The 22754-nt window shown below is 43.9% G+C and overlaps 1 protein-coding gene across 1 annotated transcript in view; it reads right to left on the reverse strand.

The window, feature by feature from the left end:
* The window catches only part of FKTN (fukutin), a 317697-nt gene that overhangs the window by 95510 nt on the left and 199433 nt on the right, over window positions 1–22754 (reverse strand). The window contains exons 6-7 of the mRNA XM_030194323.1: window positions 22208–22485; window positions 3336–3468 (exon numbers count right to left, since the gene is read on the reverse strand). Of these exons, the coding sequence (XP_030050183.1) occupies window positions 3336–3468; window positions 22208–22485 (411 nt within the window). The remainder of the gene's footprint in view (window positions 1–3335; window positions 3469–22207; window positions 22486–22754) is intronic.

Genomic DNA, 22754 nt, shown 5'->3' on the forward strand with positions numbered 1-22754 from the left:
TTGGAGACACATCTGAGGCATGTGAAAATCAGAGTCCAAACAAACCTGGGAATACTGATCACACCTTTAAGATGCAGATCAGATGGGGATAATAAACCTCTCGAGCCTTCAATTATCACAGCATGAAGTCTCTGCACTATCCAAAGGACTTTCTTTTTGCCCATCCAGCAAACTGGATGAAATCCAACTATATTCAGACCTAGAAGAATTCTTTAGAAAAATGCGACTTAAAGCACATTTCCACAATAGAGGGACACCAAACAGACCGGAATACAGTCTTAAACAAAAGAACACTTATTTCACCCCACAGAAGGGACAGAATTACAAGCTGGAGAATTACATAGAAAGTTTCAGACATAGGGTTAAATCACAACTTTCCAACAAATAAAAGAGAATTCTGTACAATCTTACCCCACCAGAAAGAGCGGCCATAAGAACTCTACAAACTAACGAACGCATTATCATCAAACCCGCAGACAAAGGAGGCGCAGTGGTAATTATGGACACACAAAAATACATTGAAGAGGGGCACAGACAGCTCTCAGACAATAAATACTACAGGAAACTAAGTGAGGACCCCACACAGGATTATACAAAACAGCTAAAAGACCTTATCAAAACATTTCCTACACAAGCGCAGCCTCATCTGAAGAAACTCATACCAAACCAGTCCACTGTGGGCACATTCTACATGCTACCCAAAATCCATAAACCTGAAAACCCTGGCAGACCAATCATATCAGGTATTGGCACACTCACGGAGGAAATATCTAGATTCATAGAGGGAATTCTGAAACCTCTCGTACACAAAACTAACAGCTTCATACAAGACAGCACAGACTTTCTGAATAAATTGAAAAATATCAAGCAATTACCACCAAACACCCTTCTGGTCACGATGGATGTAGAATCACTATACAGCAACATTCCACATGCGGATGGCATAGCTGCATGTGGGAGACTCCTAAAAAGATCCACACTGGACCATCAATACTCACCAGAAACTGTTACAAAATTAATCACATTTATTTTAACTCACAACTACTTCGGTTAAACAATATCTATCTACAAATAATGGGCACTGCGATGGGCACCATGACAGTACCCCAATATGCCAACCTTTTTATGGCTGAGCTGGAAGAGACATTTCTGAATACGTACCAGACCAAACCTCTAAAATACTACCGGTACATCGATGACATTTTAATGATTTGGACGGAGGGGGAAGAAACTCTGAAACAATTTTACTATTCCTTCAATACATACCATCCTACAATCAGATTCAAAATTGACTACTCCCCAGAAAAAGTCAATTTTTTGGACACCACGGTCTCAATCAGTGATGGCTGTATACAAACATCTATATACAAGAAACCCACAGACAGATGCAGCTACCTCCACAACTCCAGCTTCCACCCTTCACATACAAAAAGATCCATTATTTACAGCCAAGCCACAAGATACCACCGTATCTGCTCGGACCCAGGGGATAGAGACAGACACCTTGAAACCCTGACTGCATCCTTCAAACAGAAAGGCTACAACCCCAAAATAATCTCCAAGAATATTGCCTCCGCCCTCAAAACACCCAGGGAAAATCTGCTACAGTACAAAAAAAAGCCACAGACAGAATTCCCCTTGTAGTGACATACAACCCAGAGCTGGAAAAACTGAGGAAAATCATAAGGGACCTACAGCCCCTACTCCAGGGGGATGAATTACTGAAAGAGATATTCCCATCCCCGCCAGTGCTGGCCTTCCGACAGCCACTAAACTTAAAACACAAGCTGATCAAGAGTAAACTCCCAACACAGACTGAAGGTGAAGAGAAGGGCACATTTCCCTGCAATACATCCAGCTGCAAGCTATGCCAAAACATTTCACAGGACCCCACAGTCATTCACAAAGGAAAAATATTCAACGTAAAGGAATCTTTCACATGCTCATCTTCCAATGTGGTATATATCATTCAGTGTAAAAAATGTAACGAAGGATGCTATATTGGAGAAACAGGCCAGATGCTTAAGACAAGATTCAATCTGCACAGACATCACATGAAAATAGCCGGTGCCAGTCAAGCCCCCACCCATGTGGGCCAACACTTTACAAGACAAGAACACTGCACCAGTGATTTCACAGTAAGGATCCTGAACGGTAACTTTAAAACAATACAAGAACGTAAGACCTTTGAAGTTACAATGATTGATCCTCAGAAGCTTAGCTACAATTGGGTGGCAGAGCAGGTGGGGGGCAAAGGGGTTGGTGGTTGGGAGGCGAGGATAGGGGAGGGCAGACTTTTTTATACGGTCTGTGCCAGAGCCGGTGATGGAAGGCAGGACAGGTGATTGGGAGGCAGGAAAAACTGCTGGGCAGACTTATACGGTCTGTGCCCTGAGAAAGACAGGTACAAATCAAGGTAAGGTATACACGAGTTTATCTTGGGCAGACTGGATGGACCATGCAGGTCTTTTTCTGCCGTCATCTACTATGTTACTATGTTACTATGAATATTTTGACACCCAACAGACAGGACTTAATAAGGATCTGGGTTTTCTAGCCCATTATAAACCATAAAGTTGTATTTCTCTGTTTATCACCCTCCTCTCACCTTCCCACACCATCCTGTTAGAATATCAATGAAATGCTTTGATGTCCCCATGCATACCCCCACCCTCCCACTCTGTCAGACTGATAAAGTAATGCTTTGATGTTTCTCTTATATATACTATCTGCTACCACATTTGCTTATTTCCGATCTGACGAAGAAGGGCAACCTTCGAAAGCTAATCAAGAAATGTATTAAGTTATGTCCAATAAAAAAGGTATCATCTTATTTTCTTTTCCATGTTTTATTTTGTTTGATTTCTATTGATAACCTTTAAGAGTGGACTAACACGGCTACCACACCTCTCTTATCAAACAAAGCACCATTTGCATCTGGCTAAACCACAACTTTCAACAGTTGCCTAGAGTTTTTGGAAAGGGGATACCTAAAATTGCCAATAAATAAGATAAATATTAGATGCAATGTTTATACTCACCCCTCACCGACAAGGGTCCTCCACAGCTGAATCCTGGATTATCATATCACTAACAGAATCATCCACCCCTCCCCCTTGTGATCAGTGAGAACAAACCTTGCATTTCACAATTAAGCAGAATGTATACCCTTTATAAGCACTCCTTGGTTTAGTTTAAAATTCACCTCAACTGAAGAACAAAAGCCTCCTGTAAGTTTTCAATGATTTTTTTCAACCCAACAAGATTCTGAAGTAGCATTTACACTTCAGAGTAGGATAATGTTCCCACATCCCTCCTCCCAGATTAGCACTGACCTGAGAGAAAGTATGTGCCTCTCTGAAACGACATTCAAGGAACCTTGCATGTGATGCCTCTTCCAGAAACTGTGGCACATCTTTGGGAATCTGAGTTTTCAATCCATCAATAGGAGCAAGCACAAATTCTGACCTGGAGTGCAGGAAACCAAGAGTACCCTTATTAAGTATTACCAGACTAAGGGAAGGCTTATTTTAAAACAGAACAGCCTATTGGAAGCAGGCAAAAAAATAAAAAAAACCCTACTGACTTACCAAATATGCTCACATTTAACACCACAGTGCTAGCATATGCACTACAGCAAGATTTCAACACAAACATTTCTAAAATCAGAAAAAACATCTAGAAAATCACTGTTCCAATCTGAGTGAAACATTTAAATCCGTCTCCCTCACACCAAGCTATAAGATCAGGGTTAAAAAAAAAAGCCACATGGGGGCTGAGGATGGGTGGCATGATAGTGGCACAAAGCTTCACTGCTAGAGTCCTGGCTTGCTGCCCGCTGTGAATTCCAAACGCTACAATGCAGCATACCAAAAGAAAGGGGGTTGTCAAAGTGGTGCTCCCAGCTTCTAAGACCTCGATGGAGGTCCCAGAGTGGGTATATGTCTGGCTAAGCAGGGAGAAGGACAACTCTCTGCTCTCGAAGTGTCACTCTCCCCTCCAATGCTCATACTTGCTGCCATATCTGACTGTGGAACCCATAGCTGAAAGATCCAACTCCATGGAAGTAACGCAAGAGCGGGATCTACTTCAGGGTGCAGCTGTTGGAGGAACCGATGGAATCTTGACAGCTGTCAGAGGCTATGGCCCCGATATCGACTCCAATGTCAGCAGCATCTTTGCATAACATTTAGGACACCCTTCAGAAGCTTAATGGATTCGTTGAGAAATCAGCTAAGAACACCTCAGCCCTGGTGAACAAACTAGATTAACTTACTAAGACTGCGGATGGCACTAAGAAAGTTTTTAGAACAAATATTAAAGATTATGTTGTTGGATTGCAGAATTTGACTTCTACTATTGTGAAAGATAAAAATAACTTTGTAGAGGAGGATTGAGTTGGTGGAAAATTTTAATTGCAGATTAAATCTGTGATTTCTTAATTTCCATAGGTCTCTGGGGATTTCCCCAGTAGAGGACATCAAAAGATATTTGGCCGAGACTTTGGTCTTTTCCGCTGAACTCTGCTACCTTTTAATAAGGTTTATTATGTTTTCTCCAAGAGGCCTGCCCAGGCTCTGAGAACCAATCCTTTGGATATTTCAGCAGTTCTTGAATCCTCTCTAAGGGTTTTTTTTTTTTTCACTAAGCTGCTGTAATGTTTTTTTTTAGCTTGCAATAGAAATCGAGACAACCATTATATTGACTTCTACAGGGTGCAGCAAATAAAAATGTTAATGAGCTTTTTGATGTTTTCTGAGCAACCACTTTGAATTTCTATGAGAAATTTTACATACTTAGTTATCGTACTTATGTATTACTATTAAACAACATTTAATTATCTTAATCTATGCTGTTACTGACATTTTAGTATTTGCTCAGTGTCCAACCCCAGCTTTAAACTCAGTCTTCATTCGCTTCCCAGATCACCTGCAGCACTTCCTTGAGATCAGCAACTATTGTAGCGTGTGATAACGTCCCTGATCTATTTTTGGTAGGGGAATAATATATACCAAGATCAGCCAAGGTATTGTCAAATTCTCACTTAAGAAAAAGCATTGTCATTTTCCCTCATCTTTCACTCCTGATTCATACGCACACAAAGAGAGGAAGTAATCTGCACAGAAGTATGTCAATTTCGAAAGCAGCTAAAGCAGTATATTGCTCAGTAAATACATTAGCAATCAAATGTAACAGTAACATTCCATTATTACTAAGATGTAAAGTAAAACATAAACTCACAAAATTTTTTCAGTTTTCTTCTTCTCTCATTGTTCCTGCCACCAATACAGCTCACCGTCAGCAAGATATAACTTAAGGTCTCTCTCTCTCCTCACTGAATTAACCCCTCCCTTCTGGTTGTCACAAGTGGAAGGAAAAAAACCCAGCTGGATGCTGTTTGCTCTCAGTCTCCTTCAGATAAGTTCTCTCTGCAGTCACACTGACATGAACTGCTATGAATTGCCAGTTAGCTGTTAGTTCACAGTGGAGAGACAGGCATGAAGAAACATGGGCTATGGGGTGAGAACTCAAGTGAGGCAGCTATTCAATTTAGGCAAGGTTTCTAGATCAACCCTCTTGCTTAGGATTTTTCTGGGCCTAAAACCTCCTTTATTGCACACTGGGTAACCTTTCAGCAAACCGCTTTCCTTGAGGCTGGACACACTTCAATTGGTCAGGTTCCCAGCTTCCAGCTACCTTGCCCTCCCCCTTTTCTGTAGCCACTTCAATTCACTTCCGTGCAGTGTCTCTGATCATCTCTCCATCAACTCCTCCTCTGTCGTCTCTCTCCACTGTGTCAAGAGTGTGAGAGTCAGTGTGTGTCTCCGTTTTTTTTTTACATCAGTCTGACCTTTTATACTATTTTGCTTGCAAATTCTGGAATTTTCCCTGCACAAGCTATGAGAAAAACAACTTGTTTACCACACCATGAGATGTATCAGGAGCATACATTCATCGGTGTTTTCTCTCCTATCAGTCCGTCTTACTTCTCAGAACTGTGTACTTGTCCCTATTCCAAATTTGAGCAAACAACCAGCCTGGATCTTTCCACCTACACAAACTTCAGGCCTAGTTACTCTGGCTACCTAAAACAAACAAGTCAAGTTACAGAAAAACACCTATATTCCAATTAAAAATACCCACCCCCCCCCCCCAATTTTGATTCTTAACAACTTCTCCTTTTCACATTTTTACAAATCCTGATGCAGTGATTTGTATTAATGTGACATCTGAACAATGAAGAGAAAGATAACAGAGTTGTACTAAAAACACTAAAATTATTCTGTACTTTCTATATAATTAACATATTATGTAATTACTCATTACTCTAGCTTAATAAGGCAAATATGTATCAATTTCCTAATTCAAGTCTTAAAAAAAAAATATATATATATAATCATTCAAATCAATAAAACAATCTATATAATAATTTGTACCTCTGGTTCTCTGAGTTCGTAACAAGCTGACGTCAGCTCGCCTCCAGCGTTCCCTTCCCTTTCACTATCCCGCCCTCGTGTAAAGACAAAATGATGTCAGAGGAGGGCGGGACACTGAGAGGGAAGGCAAGGGAAAGCAGGAGGCAACACGAGCCCAGCCTGCCTGCCGCCGCTCTGACCTGAAGGTGGACAGCTTACAGGAAGGGCAGCAGGAAGGACAGAGTCACTGGCCATAGAGGGGAGGGGAGAGAAGAATCGCTGGACATGGATGGGATGGGATGGGAGGGCAGGGCACAGGACAATTGCTGCACATGGATGGGAGGGCAGGGCAGAAGCGAATTGCTGGATATCGATGGGATGAGAGGCAAGGGGACAATCGTGAGACACGGATGGGAGGAGAGGGCAGAGGAGAATCACTGGACATGAAGGGGAGGCCAAAATCACGGGACACGGAGGGCAGGGCACAGCACAATCGCTGCACATGGATGGGATGGAAGGGCAGGGCACAAGCGAATTGCTGGATATCAATGGGATCGGACACGAGGGGACAATCGCAGGACACGGATGGGAGGGCAGGGCAGAGGAGAATCGGTGGACATGAAGGGGAGGCCAAAATCGCAGGACAAGGAGGGGAGGGCAGGGTAGGGGAGAATCGCTGGACATAGATGGGATGGGAGGGAAGAATCGCTGGACATAGATGGGATGGGAGGGGAGAATCGCTGGACATGGAGGCAGTGGCATTCTTAGGGCGGCTGACACCCGGGGCAGATCGCCGATGCGCCCCCCCAGGCGAAACACCTTTCACCCCCGGTGAAACGACACCCTCCGGTGCATTTTTACCTGCTGGGGGGGGGGGGGTGCAGCGCGCCTGTCGGCTTCGCTTGTTCCATGCTCCCTCTGCCCCGGAACAGGAAGTAACCTGTTCCGGGGCAGAGGGAGCACGGAACGAGCAGCGCCGACAGGCATGTGGCACCCCCCCAGCGGTGTGCACCTGGGGAGGACCGCACCCACCGTCCCCCCTAGGAACGCCACTGCATGGAGGGGAGGGCAGGGGACAGAGAAGCAGAGGGACACTCCAACGTACTGTACATCAATCGCTGGACATGGATGGGATGGGAGGGCAGGGTACAGGAGAATTGCTGCACATGGATGGGATGAGAGGGCAGGGCAGAAGCAAATCACTAGATATCGATGGGATGGGAGGCAAAAGCAGGGCAGAGGAGAATCGCTGGACATGGAGGGGAGCCCAAAATCGTGGGACATGGAGGGGAAGGCAGCGGAGAATCGCTGGATATGGAGGGGAGGGCAGGGGACAGAGAAGCAATCGCTGGACATGGATGGGAAGACACAGGGGAATCGCTGGACATGGATGGGAGGGCACAGGGGAATCACTGCACATGGATGGGGTGAGAGTAGAATCGTGGTTCACTTAAAAACATAATCGCCATTACATGATAGCCTTGTTAGCGCCAGTTTCATTTTTTGCGAAACGGGCCTTTTTTGCTTGTCTATATAATAATTTGCTCCTGCAACATTCCAATGTGTCTACCTGCATTCGTAACCATCTCCTGACGTCAGCCAGCCTCCAGCGTTCCATTCCCCCTCATTGCCCCGCCCTCGCGTCAAACATAATGACGTCAGAGGAAAGGGAATGCTGGAGGCTGGCTGACGTGAGGAGATGTTACGAATGGAATGTTATGGAAGCCAGCCAGAGGGCGGGACTCTGAGAGAACGAACTCGAAGGGAAGGCTGGAGACGGGCAGGGCTTTCAATGACGCAGCCGCTTCGATGGAGGTAATCAGGGGAGCGAGGAGAATCGCTGGGTGACTGGAGGGGGGGCAGGGGAGACAGGAGAATCACTGGATGGCTGGAAGGGGGGGCAGGGGAGAGAGGAGAATCGCTAGGTGGCTGGAAGGGGGGCAGGGGAGAGAGGAGAATCGCTGGGTGGCTGGAGGGGGGCAGGGGAGAGAGGAGAATCACACACACTCTCTCTCTCACAGACACACTCGCACCCAGTCTCATTCTCTGTCACACACTCACTCTCACACACACTCTCTCAAACATACACACTCCGAGGAAAACCTTGCTAGCGCCCGTTTCATTTGTGTCAGAAATGGGCCTTTTTTTACTAGTATCTTATAAATCAGTAGCGATACCACATCAAATCACTCAAAAATAAAATTTTACTCAAAACTGAAATTTCACTCCTATATGTGATGACACATCAAAATCACACACACACTATTAATTTTTATTACATGGAATATTTCCTTTTTGGAAATCCTCAGGTATTCCACAAATTATGGATTTGGTTTTTGTGCCAACCAGTACTTGGCAGCATCAACCTGCTGTTGTATTTCTACAATGTGTCTATTCAGTCTCACTGAAAGATACATAATAACAATCAGCAATTTGAAGGATACAAAGTAAAATGACTGGATGTTTCATAGAATTCAAGTGTCCTCTGGCTGAAGGGGAGTATGCAAACAATGTTTCCCACCAGCTTCTACTGCTTCTGTCATATAATCTTCTACCATGTGTAAAGCACTTTTCACAACATGCAAAGTAAAGTTGAAATTTTTTCCTGCGTGTTGGATAGATCTCAAGGCTTTGTTTAGTACTTTAGTCAAATTAGAAGAGAACGCTATTAACAAGATATGTACATCTGGAATTTCTGGACTCTGCAGAGTAGTAGTATGTAATTGGACAAGAATATTTCTTATCTCCTTCGATTTCAAAAGTACTATTATGTAGTATGCATTGTGATTCACATTCTACAGTGGTATTCTCTCAAGTGATAATCACTGAAAGTAGTGGTTGAATAATGAAAGAACAATTTCCTAAATAACATACCTGGTACTTTGCTTTATTAACAGTCATATTGTAAGTTTCGGTGAAAGTAAAAAGTGTCATGTCAAATACCATCAATGGTGATTTCAAAGTTTCATGGGTGAAAGTATACAAAGATGAATTACACATACACAATTCTTTGGAATAAGAGTGTAAGTTAACATTCCTCCTACAACATATCCATGATTTAAAGTTGGGTAACAATAAAATTCTTCTGCTTCTTTTGGTCGTACTACTAAAACTGTAGTCTCCTATCTAGTGTGAGCCAAAATCTGTGCCTGCCATAAACTGCTGTATCTAGAAGGTGGTAATTTTGCATCTTTCAAATAAGAATTTAAAAGATAGGACCATCTTCTCTGATTCAAATACTTAAAAATTAAGTACATAAGTATTGCCACACTGGGACAGACCAAGGGTCCATCAAGCCCAGAATCCTGTTTCCAACTGTAGCGAACATCAACTGATTTTGTGTACATTCAAATATCTGTGAGACTTCCCTTGCAAGTCCTCTGGTATATTCATGGAAAGTCTTCCTATTTCAGTAAGAATAGTAGATGTTACATCTACTTCTACCTGAGAAAACTTTGCAATTTCCCCTAACACGTATCCATCTACAGTGGTGGAAATAAGTATTTGATCCCTTGCTGATTTTGTAAGTTTGCCCACTGACAAAGACATGAGCAGCCCATAATTGAAGGGTAGGTTATTGGTAACAGTGAGAGATAGCACATCACAAATTAAATCCGGAAAATCACATTGTGGAAAGTATATGAATTTATTTGCATTCTGCAGAGGGAAATAAGTATTTGATCCCCCACCAACCAGTAAGAGATCTGGCCCCTACAGACCAGGTAGATGCTCCAAATCAACTCGTTACCTGCATGACAGACAGCTGTCGGCAATGGTCACCTGTATGAAAGACACCTGTCCACAGACTCAGTGAATCAGTCAGACTCTAACCTCTACAAAATGGCCAAGAGCAAGGAGCTGTCTAAGGATGTCAGGGACAAGATCATACACCTGCACAAGGCTGGAATGGGCTACAAAACCATCAGTAAGACGCTGGGCGAGAAGGAGACAACTGTTGGTGCCATAGTAAGAAAATGGAAGAAGTACAAAATGACTGTCAATCGACAAAGATCTGGGGCTCCACGCAAAATCTCACCTCGTGGGGTATCCTTGATCATGAGGAAGGTTAGAAATCAGCCTACAACTACAAGGGGGGAACTTGTCAATGATCTCAAGGCAGCTGGGACCACTGTCACCACGAAAACCATTGGTAACACATTACGACATAACGGATTGCAATCCTGCAGTGCCCGCAAGGTCCCCCTGCTCCGGAAGGCACATGTGACGGCCCGTCTGAAGTTTGCCAGTGAACACCTGGATGATGCCGAGAGTGATTGGGAGAAGGTGCTGTGGTCAGATGAGACAAAAATTGAGCTCTTTGGCATGAACTCAACTCGCCGTGTTTGGAGGAAGAGAAATGCTGCCTATGACCCAAAGAACACCGTCCCCACTGTCAAGCATGGAGGTGGAAATGTTATGTTTTGGGGGTGTTTCTCTGCTAAGGGCACAGGACTACTTCACCGCATCAATGGGAGAATGGATGGGGCCATGTACCGTACAATTCTGAGTGACAACCTCCTTCCCTCCGCCAGGGCCTTAAAAATGGGTCGTGGCTGGGTCTTCCAGCACGACAATGACCCAAAACATACAGCCAAGGCAACAAAGGAGTGGCTCAGGAAGAAGCACATTAGGGTCATGGAGTGGCCTAGCCAGTCACCAGACCTTAATCCCATTGAAAACTTATGGAGGGAGCTGAAGCTGCGAGTTGCCAAGCGACAGCCCAGAACTCTTAATGATTTAGAGATGATCTGCAAAGAGGAGTGGACCAAAATTCCTCCTGACATGTGTGCAAACCTCATCATCAACTACAGAAGACGTCTGACCGCTGTGCTTGCCAACAAGGGTTTTGCCACCAAGTATTAGGTCTTGTTTGCCAGAGGGATTAAATACTTATTTCCCTCTGCAGAATGCAAATAAATTCATATACTTTCCACAATGTGATTTTCCGGATTTAATTTGTGATGTGCTATCTCTCACTGTTACCAATAACCTACCCTTCAATTATGGGCTGCTCATGTCTTTGTCAGTGGGCAAACTTACAAAATCAGCAAGGGATCAAATACTTATTTCCCCCACTGTAAGTAAGCATGTTGTTTAGTATCCTGTGACAATGCTGTTAATTTGTTAAGTAATGATTCTACTCTCATTGTGTTTATTCCACTCATGAATGTACTGGAAGTTCCTAAAATAGTTCCTAACACTCCAAAAATACTTCTTGGTAACCTTCTTGGAGTGGAGGAGTAGCCTAGTGGTTAGTGCAGTGGACTTTGATCCTGGGGAACTGAGTTCAATTCCCACTGCAGCTTCTTGTGACTCTGGGCAAGTCACTTAACCCTCTATTGCCCCTGGTACTACTACTTATCATTTCTATGGTACAAAAATAAGTACCTGAATAAGTGTAAACCGCTTTGAATGTAGTTGCAAAAACCTCAGAAAGGTGGTATATCAAGTCCCATTTCCCTTTCTTCTATCTTGGGGTCTAGGTACTAAACCTGCAGCTCGTATGTTCATCATTTTGTTTTATTGGCTTAGTAATAGGCACACATACTCCTTTGTGACATATATAATCCACTGAAATCCAGTTTGATCAACATTACGTGTGTTGCTGTAGTGGACAAAACCACTAAAGGGTGGAATGTAAGTGGGGAGATAAATGAAGTATCCTATATAATAAAACACACCTCCAACGTTCTGAAGCCTTCAAGCTTCATCCTGCAACGTTCCTGAACTACGTGTTGTCAATTGAGGAGATGAAGCCTTACAGAGTGCACGAATGCTTCAAGGCTTCACTTTCTCAGCTTCAGAACGTTGGAGGTGCGTTTCATTATATAGGATGTGCTCGGTGATTTTTTGTAGCACATGGGGGGAATTTAATATATGCTGATTAAAGTGGAGGAGTGGCTGGAGGGTGGCAGGGGAGAGAGGAGAATCGATGGGTGGCTGGAGGGGGGGGCAGGGGAGAGAGGAGAATCGATGGGTGGCTGGAGGGGGGACAGGGGACACAGGAGAATCACTGGGTAGCTGGAGGGGGCAGGGAACAGAGGAGACTCGCTGGGTGGCTGGAGGGGAAGCAGGGGCCAGAGGAGACTCGCTGGGTGGCTGGAGGGGGAGCAGGGGCCAGAGGAGACTCGCTGGGTGGCTGGAGGGGGGCAAGGGAAAAAGTAGAATCACTGGGTGGCTGGAGGGGGAGCAGGGGAGAGAGGAGAATCGCTGGGTGGCTGGAGGGGGGACAGAGGAGACACAGTCGCACCCAGCAGTCTCTCTCTCTCTGTCACACACACACACTCGCACATTCACTCTCTCTCTTCTCACACATAGAGGCATATTTTCAAAGCACTTTGGGAGGCTAAGTTCCATAGGTTTCTATGGAACTTTGGGAGGCTAAGTGCTTTGAAAATGAGCCTGATACTGTCTCAAACATACACACTCTGAGGAAAACCTTGTTAGCGCCCATTTCACTTGTGTCAGAAACAGGCCTGTTTTACTAGTAATTCCATAAAGTTCCTTGTGCACGTCTCCTTGCGGCCATTGTGAGATCGGTCTAAGACAACTGAATCCAACAATCTCAGGTAGGGACTCTGGGAAATGATGCATCCTGAAAATCTATATCCCCATCTTTATATATTTTAATCTTTAGCGGTGTATTCCTGTCAATGGGCAGAATGAATTTACAAGTGTTTGCTGCAATAAGGTGTGCTGGTGAACATTGTTCATAAGCATCAGTATCCACTACATGTGTTTTCTCCTGCAGGCCAACTAAATGTAATCTCCAATGCATCATAATATACAGTTTGTGGCAGAATAACTTTATGTGGATGTCTTTGCTCTATGGTACCTGCTGATATTTCGTCTTTACTGCTACTTTCTTTTACCACTATTGTGGAAAATGGATTCCCATTTGGGCAGTATCTGCAAAACTGTTAACCTTGCTAAACAAAAAAATTGGCTTTAGTATTTTTGTTTCCAGAAGATATGGATCATCTGTGTTATCAATTGGTCGTGGTCACACAAATACTTGAATTGTCAGGGTTAAAGTGTTTATCCTTATGGATAAAGTACAGTCGTCATCCGTTTCCTTTCTCTTAAAGTACATGTATATTCTAATCCCTGATGTGGTGCCCTTAAATTACTGCGGTGTGAAAAGGGTGTGGTGTCCATGTTAGACTTGCAGGTTTGCGGCTTTAGGTGGAGCCTGTGATAGGCCTCCAAACCTGCTCCCCAGACAAAAGTCTGTAACGTCACAGGGATTTTTTTTTTTTCAAATAATAGTTTTAAAGTGCAAACATTTTTGAACGTGTGAAAATTACTAAGTGGTCAAGCTAAAAAGTCTATAACTTCACCGTGTTTAAAGATAATCTCATTCCTCTCAGGGGAAAAGCCAAAAATCACCCAGTGGCGAATGGTTCAGTGTGAAGTATCCTTGGAGAATACTATTGAAACAAGACATTTAGGGAATCATAAGTACATAAGTATTGCCATACTGGGACAGACCAAAGATCCATAAAGCCCAGCATCCTGTTTCCAACAGTGGTCAATCCAGGTCACTAATACCTGGCAAGACCCCCCCCAAAATACAAAACATTTTATACTGCTTATCCCAGAAATAGTGGATTTTCCTTGTCCAATTTAATAATGGTCTATGGACTTTTCCTTTAGGAAGCCGTCCAAACCTTTTTTAAAGTCTGCGAGGCTAACCGCCTTTACCACATCCTCTGGCAACAAATTCCAGAGTTTAATTATTATTTATTGCATTTGTATCCCACATTTTCCCACCTATTTGCAGGCTCAATGTGGCTTACATTATTCCGTAATGGCAATCGCCATTTCCGGGATGAGAAATACAAAGTGGTATTGCATTAAAGTTCATAAGTGACAGATTAAATAAGGAGTCAAGTATAGAGAATTCATTTCCGGAATGAGAAATAAAGTGGTATTGCGTAAAAGTTCATTAGTGACAAAGTAAATGAAGCAGTCAGGTATAGAATGAGTTCGGTTTTGTCCAGTTCTGGTTTAAGTTTCGTTATCTAGTATTTAGGATGGATCATTATGGTCCATACGCCTTATTGAACAGGTTGGTTTTTAGTGATTTTCAGAAGTTTGTTAGGTCGCGCATTGTTTTTATGGCATATGGTAGTGCATTCCATAGTTGCGTGCTTATGTAGGAAAAGCTGGATGTATATGTTGATTTATATTTTAGTCCTTTGCAGCTGGGGTAGTGGAGATTCAGGAATGTGCATGCTGACCTTTTTGTGTTCCTGGTTGGTAAGTCCATGAGGTCTGACGTGTAGACCGGGGCCTCGCCGTGAATGATTTTATGAACCAGGGTGCAGATTTTGAATGCAATACGTTATTTAAGTGGGAGCCAGTGTAGTTTTTCTCTTAGGAGTTTGGTGCGTTCGTATTTCGTTTTTCCAAATATGAGTCTGGCTGCTGTGTTTTGGGCAGTTTGGAGTTTCTTAATGATTTGCTCTTTGCATCCGGCATAGATTGCATTGCAGTAATCTAGGTGGCTTAGCATCATTGATTGCAGAATATTTCCCTTGGGAAGAAATGTTTTACTCTTCTGAGTTTCCACGTTGAGTGGAACATTTTCTTTGTTGTATTTTTCACATGGCTTTCTAGTGTGAGATTTCGGTCAATTGTAACTCCGAGAATTTTCAGGCTATCTGATACAGGAAGGGTGTAGTCTGGGGTGTTTATAGCGGTGGGTTTGTTCGTGTTATATTGTGATGAGAGGATGAGTGTTTTTTTCTGCGTTAAGTTTTAATTGAAATGCATCCGCCCATGAATTCATGATTTGGAGGCTATGTTTGATTTCATTTGTGATTTCTGTTAGATCATGTTTGAACGGGATGTAGATCATGACATAGTCTGCGTAGATGTAAGGATTAAGGCCATGGTTGGAGAGTGATTTGGCTAGGGGTGTCATCATTAGGTTGAAAAGGGTCGGTGAAAGCGGTACTCCGCATTCTGCTTTCCATAGTGATAATGTATTTGAATTTGATATCACTTGGTATGTTCTTGTGGTTAGGAAGCCTTTGATCCAGCTAAGTACGCTTCCTCGATCCCAAAGTATTCTAGGATGTTTAATAGTATGTTGTGGTTTACCATGTCGAACGCACTGGACATGTCGAATTGTAGGAGAAGTACACTATTGCCAGTTGCAATTGCTTGGTTGAATTTGGTTAAGAGAGTTATTAGTACTGTTTCGGTGCTGTGGTTGGATCGAAATCCTGATTGTGATTCATGTAGTATTGAGAATTTGTTTAAGTAGTTGGTAAGCTGCTTGGTTACCATACTTTCCATTAGTTTGACTGCCAGAGGGATAGATGCTACTGGGCGGTAGTTGGTTATGTTGTTTGTTTTTTTCTTTGAATCTTTAGGTATTGGGGTGAGTAATATGATTCCTTTATCCTTAGGGAAGAGTCCATGTTGTAACATGTAGTTTAGGTGTGACGTGAGGTCTACTATGAAGCGTTGAGGGGCAGATTTTATTAAGTTGTTGGGACATATGTCCAGTTTGCAGTGGGATTTGGCAAACCTGTTGATCGCTTGGGAGACAGTATCATCAGTAAGTAGAGCGAAGTTTGTCCAGATTCGGTCAGCTGGATATTCATCGGGGATGGGTCCAGACAGTCAATTAAATTCTTAATACTGTAGCAATTCTTACAAAATTGAGAAACTTGAAAACACTAAGATGGAGTCAGCAGTCCAGCAGCAAGAGGGGTGCTACCCAGTCTTTTGCGTTGAGTGCCATATGTATGATTATCTCCCAGTTGGTGAGATGCCATATGTGTGTGCCCGATGCAAAGAGCTCCTAGACCTCAGAGAGGGTGTTCGTTCTCTCGAGGCTAGAGTAGCAGATTTGGCAGAGATGAGGGAGAAAGAGAAATACATAGAGGAGACCTACAGGGATGTGGTAGAGAGGTCCCACCTCCAGTCAGGTAACCTCTGTGCTACCTTGGAGGAGGGAGGTCGCCCAGAAGGTGAAGTAGGAAGTACTCCTGTAGCCAGGACCTACCCACCAGAAGATGTACTATCCTCTCGTGCCGAGGATATATCTTCAATGGCTGACTGGGAGGAAAAGGTTAGAACAGCTGTCATACTTGGCGATTCAATCATTAGGAATGTAGATAGCTGGGTGGCTGGTGGACGGGAGGATTGCCTGGTGATTTGCCTACCTGGAGCAAAGGTGGCGGACCTCACGCAACACCTGGATAGGATTTTAGATAGTGCTGGGCAGGAGCCGGCTGTCTTGGTACATGTGGGTACCAATGACGTAGGAAAATGTGGGAGAGAGGTTCTGGAAGCCAAATTTAGGCTTTTAGGAAGAAAGCTCAAATCCAGATCCTCTAGGGTGGCTTTTTCTGAAATACTACCCTTTCCACGCGCAGGCCCCAAGAGACAGGCAGAGCTCCGGAGTCTCAATGCGTGGATGAGACGATGGTGCAGGGAGGAGGGTTTTACATTTGTTAGGAACTGAGCAACTTTCTGGGGAAGGGGGAGCCTATTCTGAAACAATGGGCTCCATCTTAACCAGGGTTCTTTTGGCCGCTGTCTGAGACAGGGTGCTGGGCTCGATGGACCCTTGGTCTGTCCCGGCATGGCGATGCTTATGTACTTATGTTTAGATGGAACTCCAACACCACCACGCAGGAACTTAGGATGCGTGCGGAGGACTACTCTGTTATGATGAAACTTAGTATAAGGTGAATCCATTACTAAGGCCTGAAGCTCACTGACCCTATGAGCAGAAGTAACCGCCACCAAGAAAATGACTTTCCAGGTCAAGTACTTCAGGTGGCAGGAGTTCAGTGGCTCAAATGGAGCTTTCAACAGCTGCGTGAGAATGGCATTGAGATCCCATGACACTAGCGAAGGTTTGACTGGGGGTTTAGACAAAATCAAACCAGGAGGCCTTCTGGATACGATACTGTATATCTACCTTTTCGAGTGTACATAAGAATTGCCACACTGGGACAGACCAAAGGTCCATCAAGCCCAGCATCCTGTTTCCAACAGTGGCCAATCCAGGTTCACAAATACCTGGCAAGATCCCGAAAAATTCAATACATTCTAAGCTGCTTATCCCAGAAACAGCAGTGGATTTTCCCCAAGTCAATTTAAAAATGGTCTATGGACTTTTCCTTTAGGAAGCCGTCCAGATCTTTCTTAAACCCCGCTAAGCTAACTGCCTTTACCACATTCTCTGGCAACGAATTCCCAAGTTTAATTACACGTTGAATGAAGAAAAATTTTCTCTGATTCGTATTACATTTACTACTTTGCAGTTTCATCAAAAGCCCCCAAGTCCTAGTATTTTTGGAAAAAGTAAACAAACGATTTACGTCTATCCGCTCCACTCCACACTTCCAGTGTGACCTGCACTGTGCGTGTTTAAGGATGTGACCCCTTCCTTAGGAGGAGACTTACAGCTCAGAACAGACCCTAGGCTCCTCCTCTGTCTCCAACCTAAATGGGATGGCTGAAGCCATCTCCCTCAAAAAAACTAGTGAAAGAGAGCACATCTGGTGGAGGTTTTTGTCTCTCTTGAGGAGAGGGCTCAGATGGTATACCATATGACTCCTCCGAGAAGTAATGTGGATCCTCATCCGATTCCCAACAGCGGTCCCAAACACCATCTTCAGCATATTTAGAGGCAGCTGAATGCGTCTGCATTGACCTCAGTCCATGCCCAAAGATCCCTAAGACACAGGCCTACTCAGAGACTCCGCAGAAGCTTCTTCCTCAGATACTGAGTGCAGAACTGTATGCCCAGATGCTGGCGTCATAGATCTGGGCACCTGCACTGATAGAGCCTCGGAGAGGGCCTGGGGCTATTCACTGGTGGCGCAAGCACCCTCGATGCTTGAGCAGGAGGCCCCTGCAGTAACTGTGCCAGCACCTCTTGAAGCATGCTCAGGAACCGCTCAACAAAGCTGGGCATAGACAAAGGCACTGGAGCAGAGGAAGTCCGAGAAGATGTCATAAGTACATAAGTATTACCACACTGGGACAGACCAAAGGTCCATCAAGCCCAGCATCCTGTTTCCAACAGTGGCTAATCCAGGTCACAAATACCTGGCAAGATCCCAAAAAAGCTCAATACATTTTATGCTGCTTATCCCAGAAATAAGCAATGGATTTTCTCCAAGTCAACATAATAATGGTCTATAGACTTTTCCTTTAGGAAGCCATCTGTCAGTGCCAAACCAGTGGCAGGGACCGGGCCGCTCGGTGACTTTGGTACCAGCACCTCTTCTAAGGAGGGGGACCGCTCCTCCCAGTGCCAGCGCTTCTCAGGCATTGGGGAATCTGAGGTTCCAGTGCTCCTGGCACCATGCATCAAAGAGGACCAATGCTTATGTTCTTGGGAAGGTATTGCAGTAAATGCTTTGAATCTGTGAACGTATTGTGGAAACCTATGTGACAAAGGGTTTTTCCGAAACTTGGTCAGGTTGGGTCCTGTTTCCACTAAAGTTGACATTTGGATACACTCTTGCTGTGTTTGTCCTTCCTTGGATCGCTGCTGCTGCTGCTGTTTGGTTGTCTGTCAAAACATTTGCCTGATAAATCGTCCGATGATCTATCAAGCACTCTCTCAGACCATCTAAAGCAGGCTCGAGTCACTAAGGAACCGCAGATGGCCGCTTGCACCGCCAAGGCAGAGACATCTAAGCTGTTATTTAACAAAGCCTCCATACGCCGAATCTGAACATCTTTCATCGCTGTACCCCCATCTACCGGCACCGTATTCCTTTTAGTGACAGCCAATACCACTGCATCCACTATAGGCGGTTTCAAGAGAGATTTGTCAGCCTCTGGGACCAGATAGAGCCGGACCATGGACTTAGCAGGTCTAAAGGCAGAGTCAGGGGCATCCCACTAAGCCTGAAAGCCATCCCTGATACCTTGGTGCACAGGAAAAGTCCTACCTGGTTTACGGACTCTTTTTATCAAGAGATCAATCGTACGAGGCTCCACCGAAGCCGTAAAGTAGAGGAGACCAAGGAAATTAACTCTTATAAATCTTCCTTATGGAATATCTTAAGGAGTGAAGGATCTTCCTCAGGCACAAAGGATCATCTGCTGAATCCCCTTGAGCAGAATCCTCCTCTAAATTGGCAGCTTGGGAAAGATTCTGCTCCTCCAAGGCTAGTATCTCCAAATCTGGATCAGAAAAATCTTCCACGGCCCAGGATTCCCCGGACCTTTTAGCAGCCACCAGGTGTCCTTCTGAAGGCCTTTTGCCTGAAGTCTGAGATGGGTTAGCCTGCTGCAACATGAAAGCCTTATACATTTGCAGCACCAAATCAGGGTAAAAACCCCCAGCGAATCCAGAAGCAATGAGGGAAAAACTATCTGAAGGAGGGTGACTCACCTGAAGTGGCAGAGAAGACTGACCGAAGGAGGCAAAATATCGTATCATTAAGAAACTTCAGACAGCCCAAAACACTGCAGCCAGACTCATATATGGTAAAACTAAATTCGAAAGTGCCACACCCTTAAGAGAAAAATTGCACTGGCTTCCACTCAAGGAACGTATTGTGTTCAAGGTCTGCTGCTTGATTCATAAAATTATCTATGAAGATGCCCTGGTCTAAAGGTTAGATCTTATTGACCTACCACCCAGAAATATTAAAAGGTCTTCACGCACATTCCTAAATCTTCACTTACCTAGCTGCAGAGGACTGAAATATAAGTTAATACATTCATCCAGTTTTTCTTACACAGGAACGCAGCTTTGGAATGCATTACTACTTGATGTGAAAAAATAACCGACCTTATCAATTTTCAGAAATCACTGAAGACCTATCTCTTCAATAGAACATATCATAAAGACCCATCACCTGAACTCTAATACATTACTGTTTTAATTGTTATTTCATTATCAATCTTGTTATACCTAATGTTTTATTCCACTGTGTTACTCATATTCTTGTGTTATTATTAATTATACCTCTATTCTGCCATGGCAATAGCCAGGGCAGAGCAATGTAAGCCACACTGAGCCTGCAAATAGGTGGGAAAATGTGGGATACAAATGCAATAAATAAATAAATGAAATGGCAGCAGTTCCCACCGAAAACAAGACCGCTGATTTCTCCTTGGCTGTCGCAGCGTGGCTGGCATGAAGCGCCAGAGAAGAGGGCTGCTCCGGCTGACTGATGGAGATAAAATGGCGGTGGTTCTTGCCAAATTGGGACCGCCGACTTTTCCTTGCTTCCCACTGCCAGAGCCAGTGAAATTACAAGCGCAGGACCTTTTTCTCAGGACCCCTCAACAGCTGTGCAGAAGTTGAAACAGCTGGTTGCTCAGAGACCGCAGCGCTGGCAGACGGTACATCAGCGAAGTTTCTCAGCCATGAAAGAGGAAAAACTGCTGCGCTTTTTTTTCCTCACTGAAAACGCCGGGGGGAAACAGGAGAAGGCAGCTACAAAACAGCACTGCAGGAGAGCCGATATGCCCGCTTACTGACCTTAAAAGCACAGAACTGCTTTTTTTTTTTTAAAATACTTTAATTAGATCAATAGGCTGCCTCTACCTGCCTAGACACTCTTCCCTTGAAAAGGCTAAGGCTAAACAGAGAACAGCAGACCAAAATGCTGTCTCAGGGAGGATTAAGGGGGGAGGGACCCGGCCACCCGGGTGCGACAACCACGAGGCTGAAAAAGATCCCCACGGACCTGAACCTCAACAAAAACAGGTTAGAGAAACCCCAGGTGCACAGAAAGGACAGAAAAAATGAGAGCGACAAGGCTCACCACCTTCCACCTGCAGGAGACCAAGATTACTGAATCTCCACCTAGCGAGGGCTCTTATTTGCTCACTCTGTAGAGTCAGAATTCTCAGTCTCCACTTGCTGGAAGGCATGCACAATCCATCAGTCATAATCTGGGCCAGTCCAGAGGGACGCTAAGGAAGAATTGGTTGATAGTGCCCAAATATTGGCGCTAATAGGCTTGTTACTAAATTAAATTATGTGCCCAAATTTGTGTGCGCAATTTTAAATGCCATTTATAGAATTCCCTTGTATATTTGTTAACTTGATAAAAAATAAAATTTGAAAAAAAAAATGAATGAACCCAAATCATCTTCAACCTCTGGGTTCTAGATATAATTCAAGAATGTTGTGCTTTGGAGTTCAAGCCTGCATTTTCATGGAGTCTGTTGTTGCTCCATGACAAAGTGGTCTAGATGGGTTGCTTCACCTACAAATAGTAGTTTCCAATACCTGATTTAAAAGGGGGATTATGGACGATATGCTATTTTGTGGTCCCAAAAAAGAAGGCACATTCAGGCTTATTTCAGACCTTTAAACATGTCTACATCTTCCTCTGTGTACTATGACTTCAAATACTGACCTTATGATCAGTCACTGTAATGGTTCTAGCCATTTAGCTCCGTTTTGTCCTGGTTTTAGTAAGAAAATTAGGACACTAACCCAGAGCACTTTCACACAAATTTCATTCTACCAATAATCCAGGGCCTCATTCCATTGCAAAACATTCATACTTACATTACTTTTATAAGGATCATATTGTAGAGAATATTCAAATCATATGAAAAGAATATGACCAGAGGGTTGATTTATTGTATTTCACAGCCTCATCACCCATACAATTTAAATCTTAAAAATAAGTTTCTCTTACTGTCCAATCTTCCACAAAGGTACTTAGGCATATGGGCACAGAAATGTAGGAAGATCAACACTGGGCAAAATATACCATCATTCACTAGCATCCCTCAGTATTCTTTCTGTACAAATATTTGGGCCTTACTCATCTTACCTATCAAAGGCTCCAGCATATCGCCCCAGTTGCAGCTGATGGAAGGGCACAAACTTCCTGTCCATGTGCTGCTTCAGCCTCAAATGCCCATGCCACAGATAGTTACCACTCCTCTCATAGAAGATTACCAAGTGAATGGCATGAGTAGCCAGCTTAAAGATGTAGTGCAGTGGGATCTCAGTCCCTGAAAGGTCTTCATTTCCCTCCAGGCGCGGGTCCTTTCCCAAGATCTTTAGGCAGTGAAACCCTACTTTCTCAGCTGCCCACAGCAAGCTCACCTGTAGGGGGAAGAACTCTACTGAGAATGCAAGAGAAGCCAATAGGTCAGATCAATAATACAGAAAGCTCAACAATCTGTCTTCAACTGTGCCCAATCCAAGACATGTAAAAATATTTAGCAGACATTACTGGGGAAATCCATTCCACTGCTCATTCCTAGAAGAGGTATCAAAAGCCTAAAACTTATTTAGTCAATAGTTGTTAAGAACCTGTCCTCCAGCAAGTTGTCAATGGTAAAATTATGTATAATCATACCTGATAATTTTCT

The sequence above is a fragment of the Microcaecilia unicolor genome, chromosome 2 (genome assembly GCF_901765095.1).
Source record: "Microcaecilia unicolor chromosome 2, aMicUni1.1, whole genome shotgun sequence".
Classification (NCBI taxonomy): domain Eukaryota; kingdom Metazoa; phylum Chordata; class Amphibia; order Gymnophiona; family Siphonopidae; genus Microcaecilia; species Microcaecilia unicolor.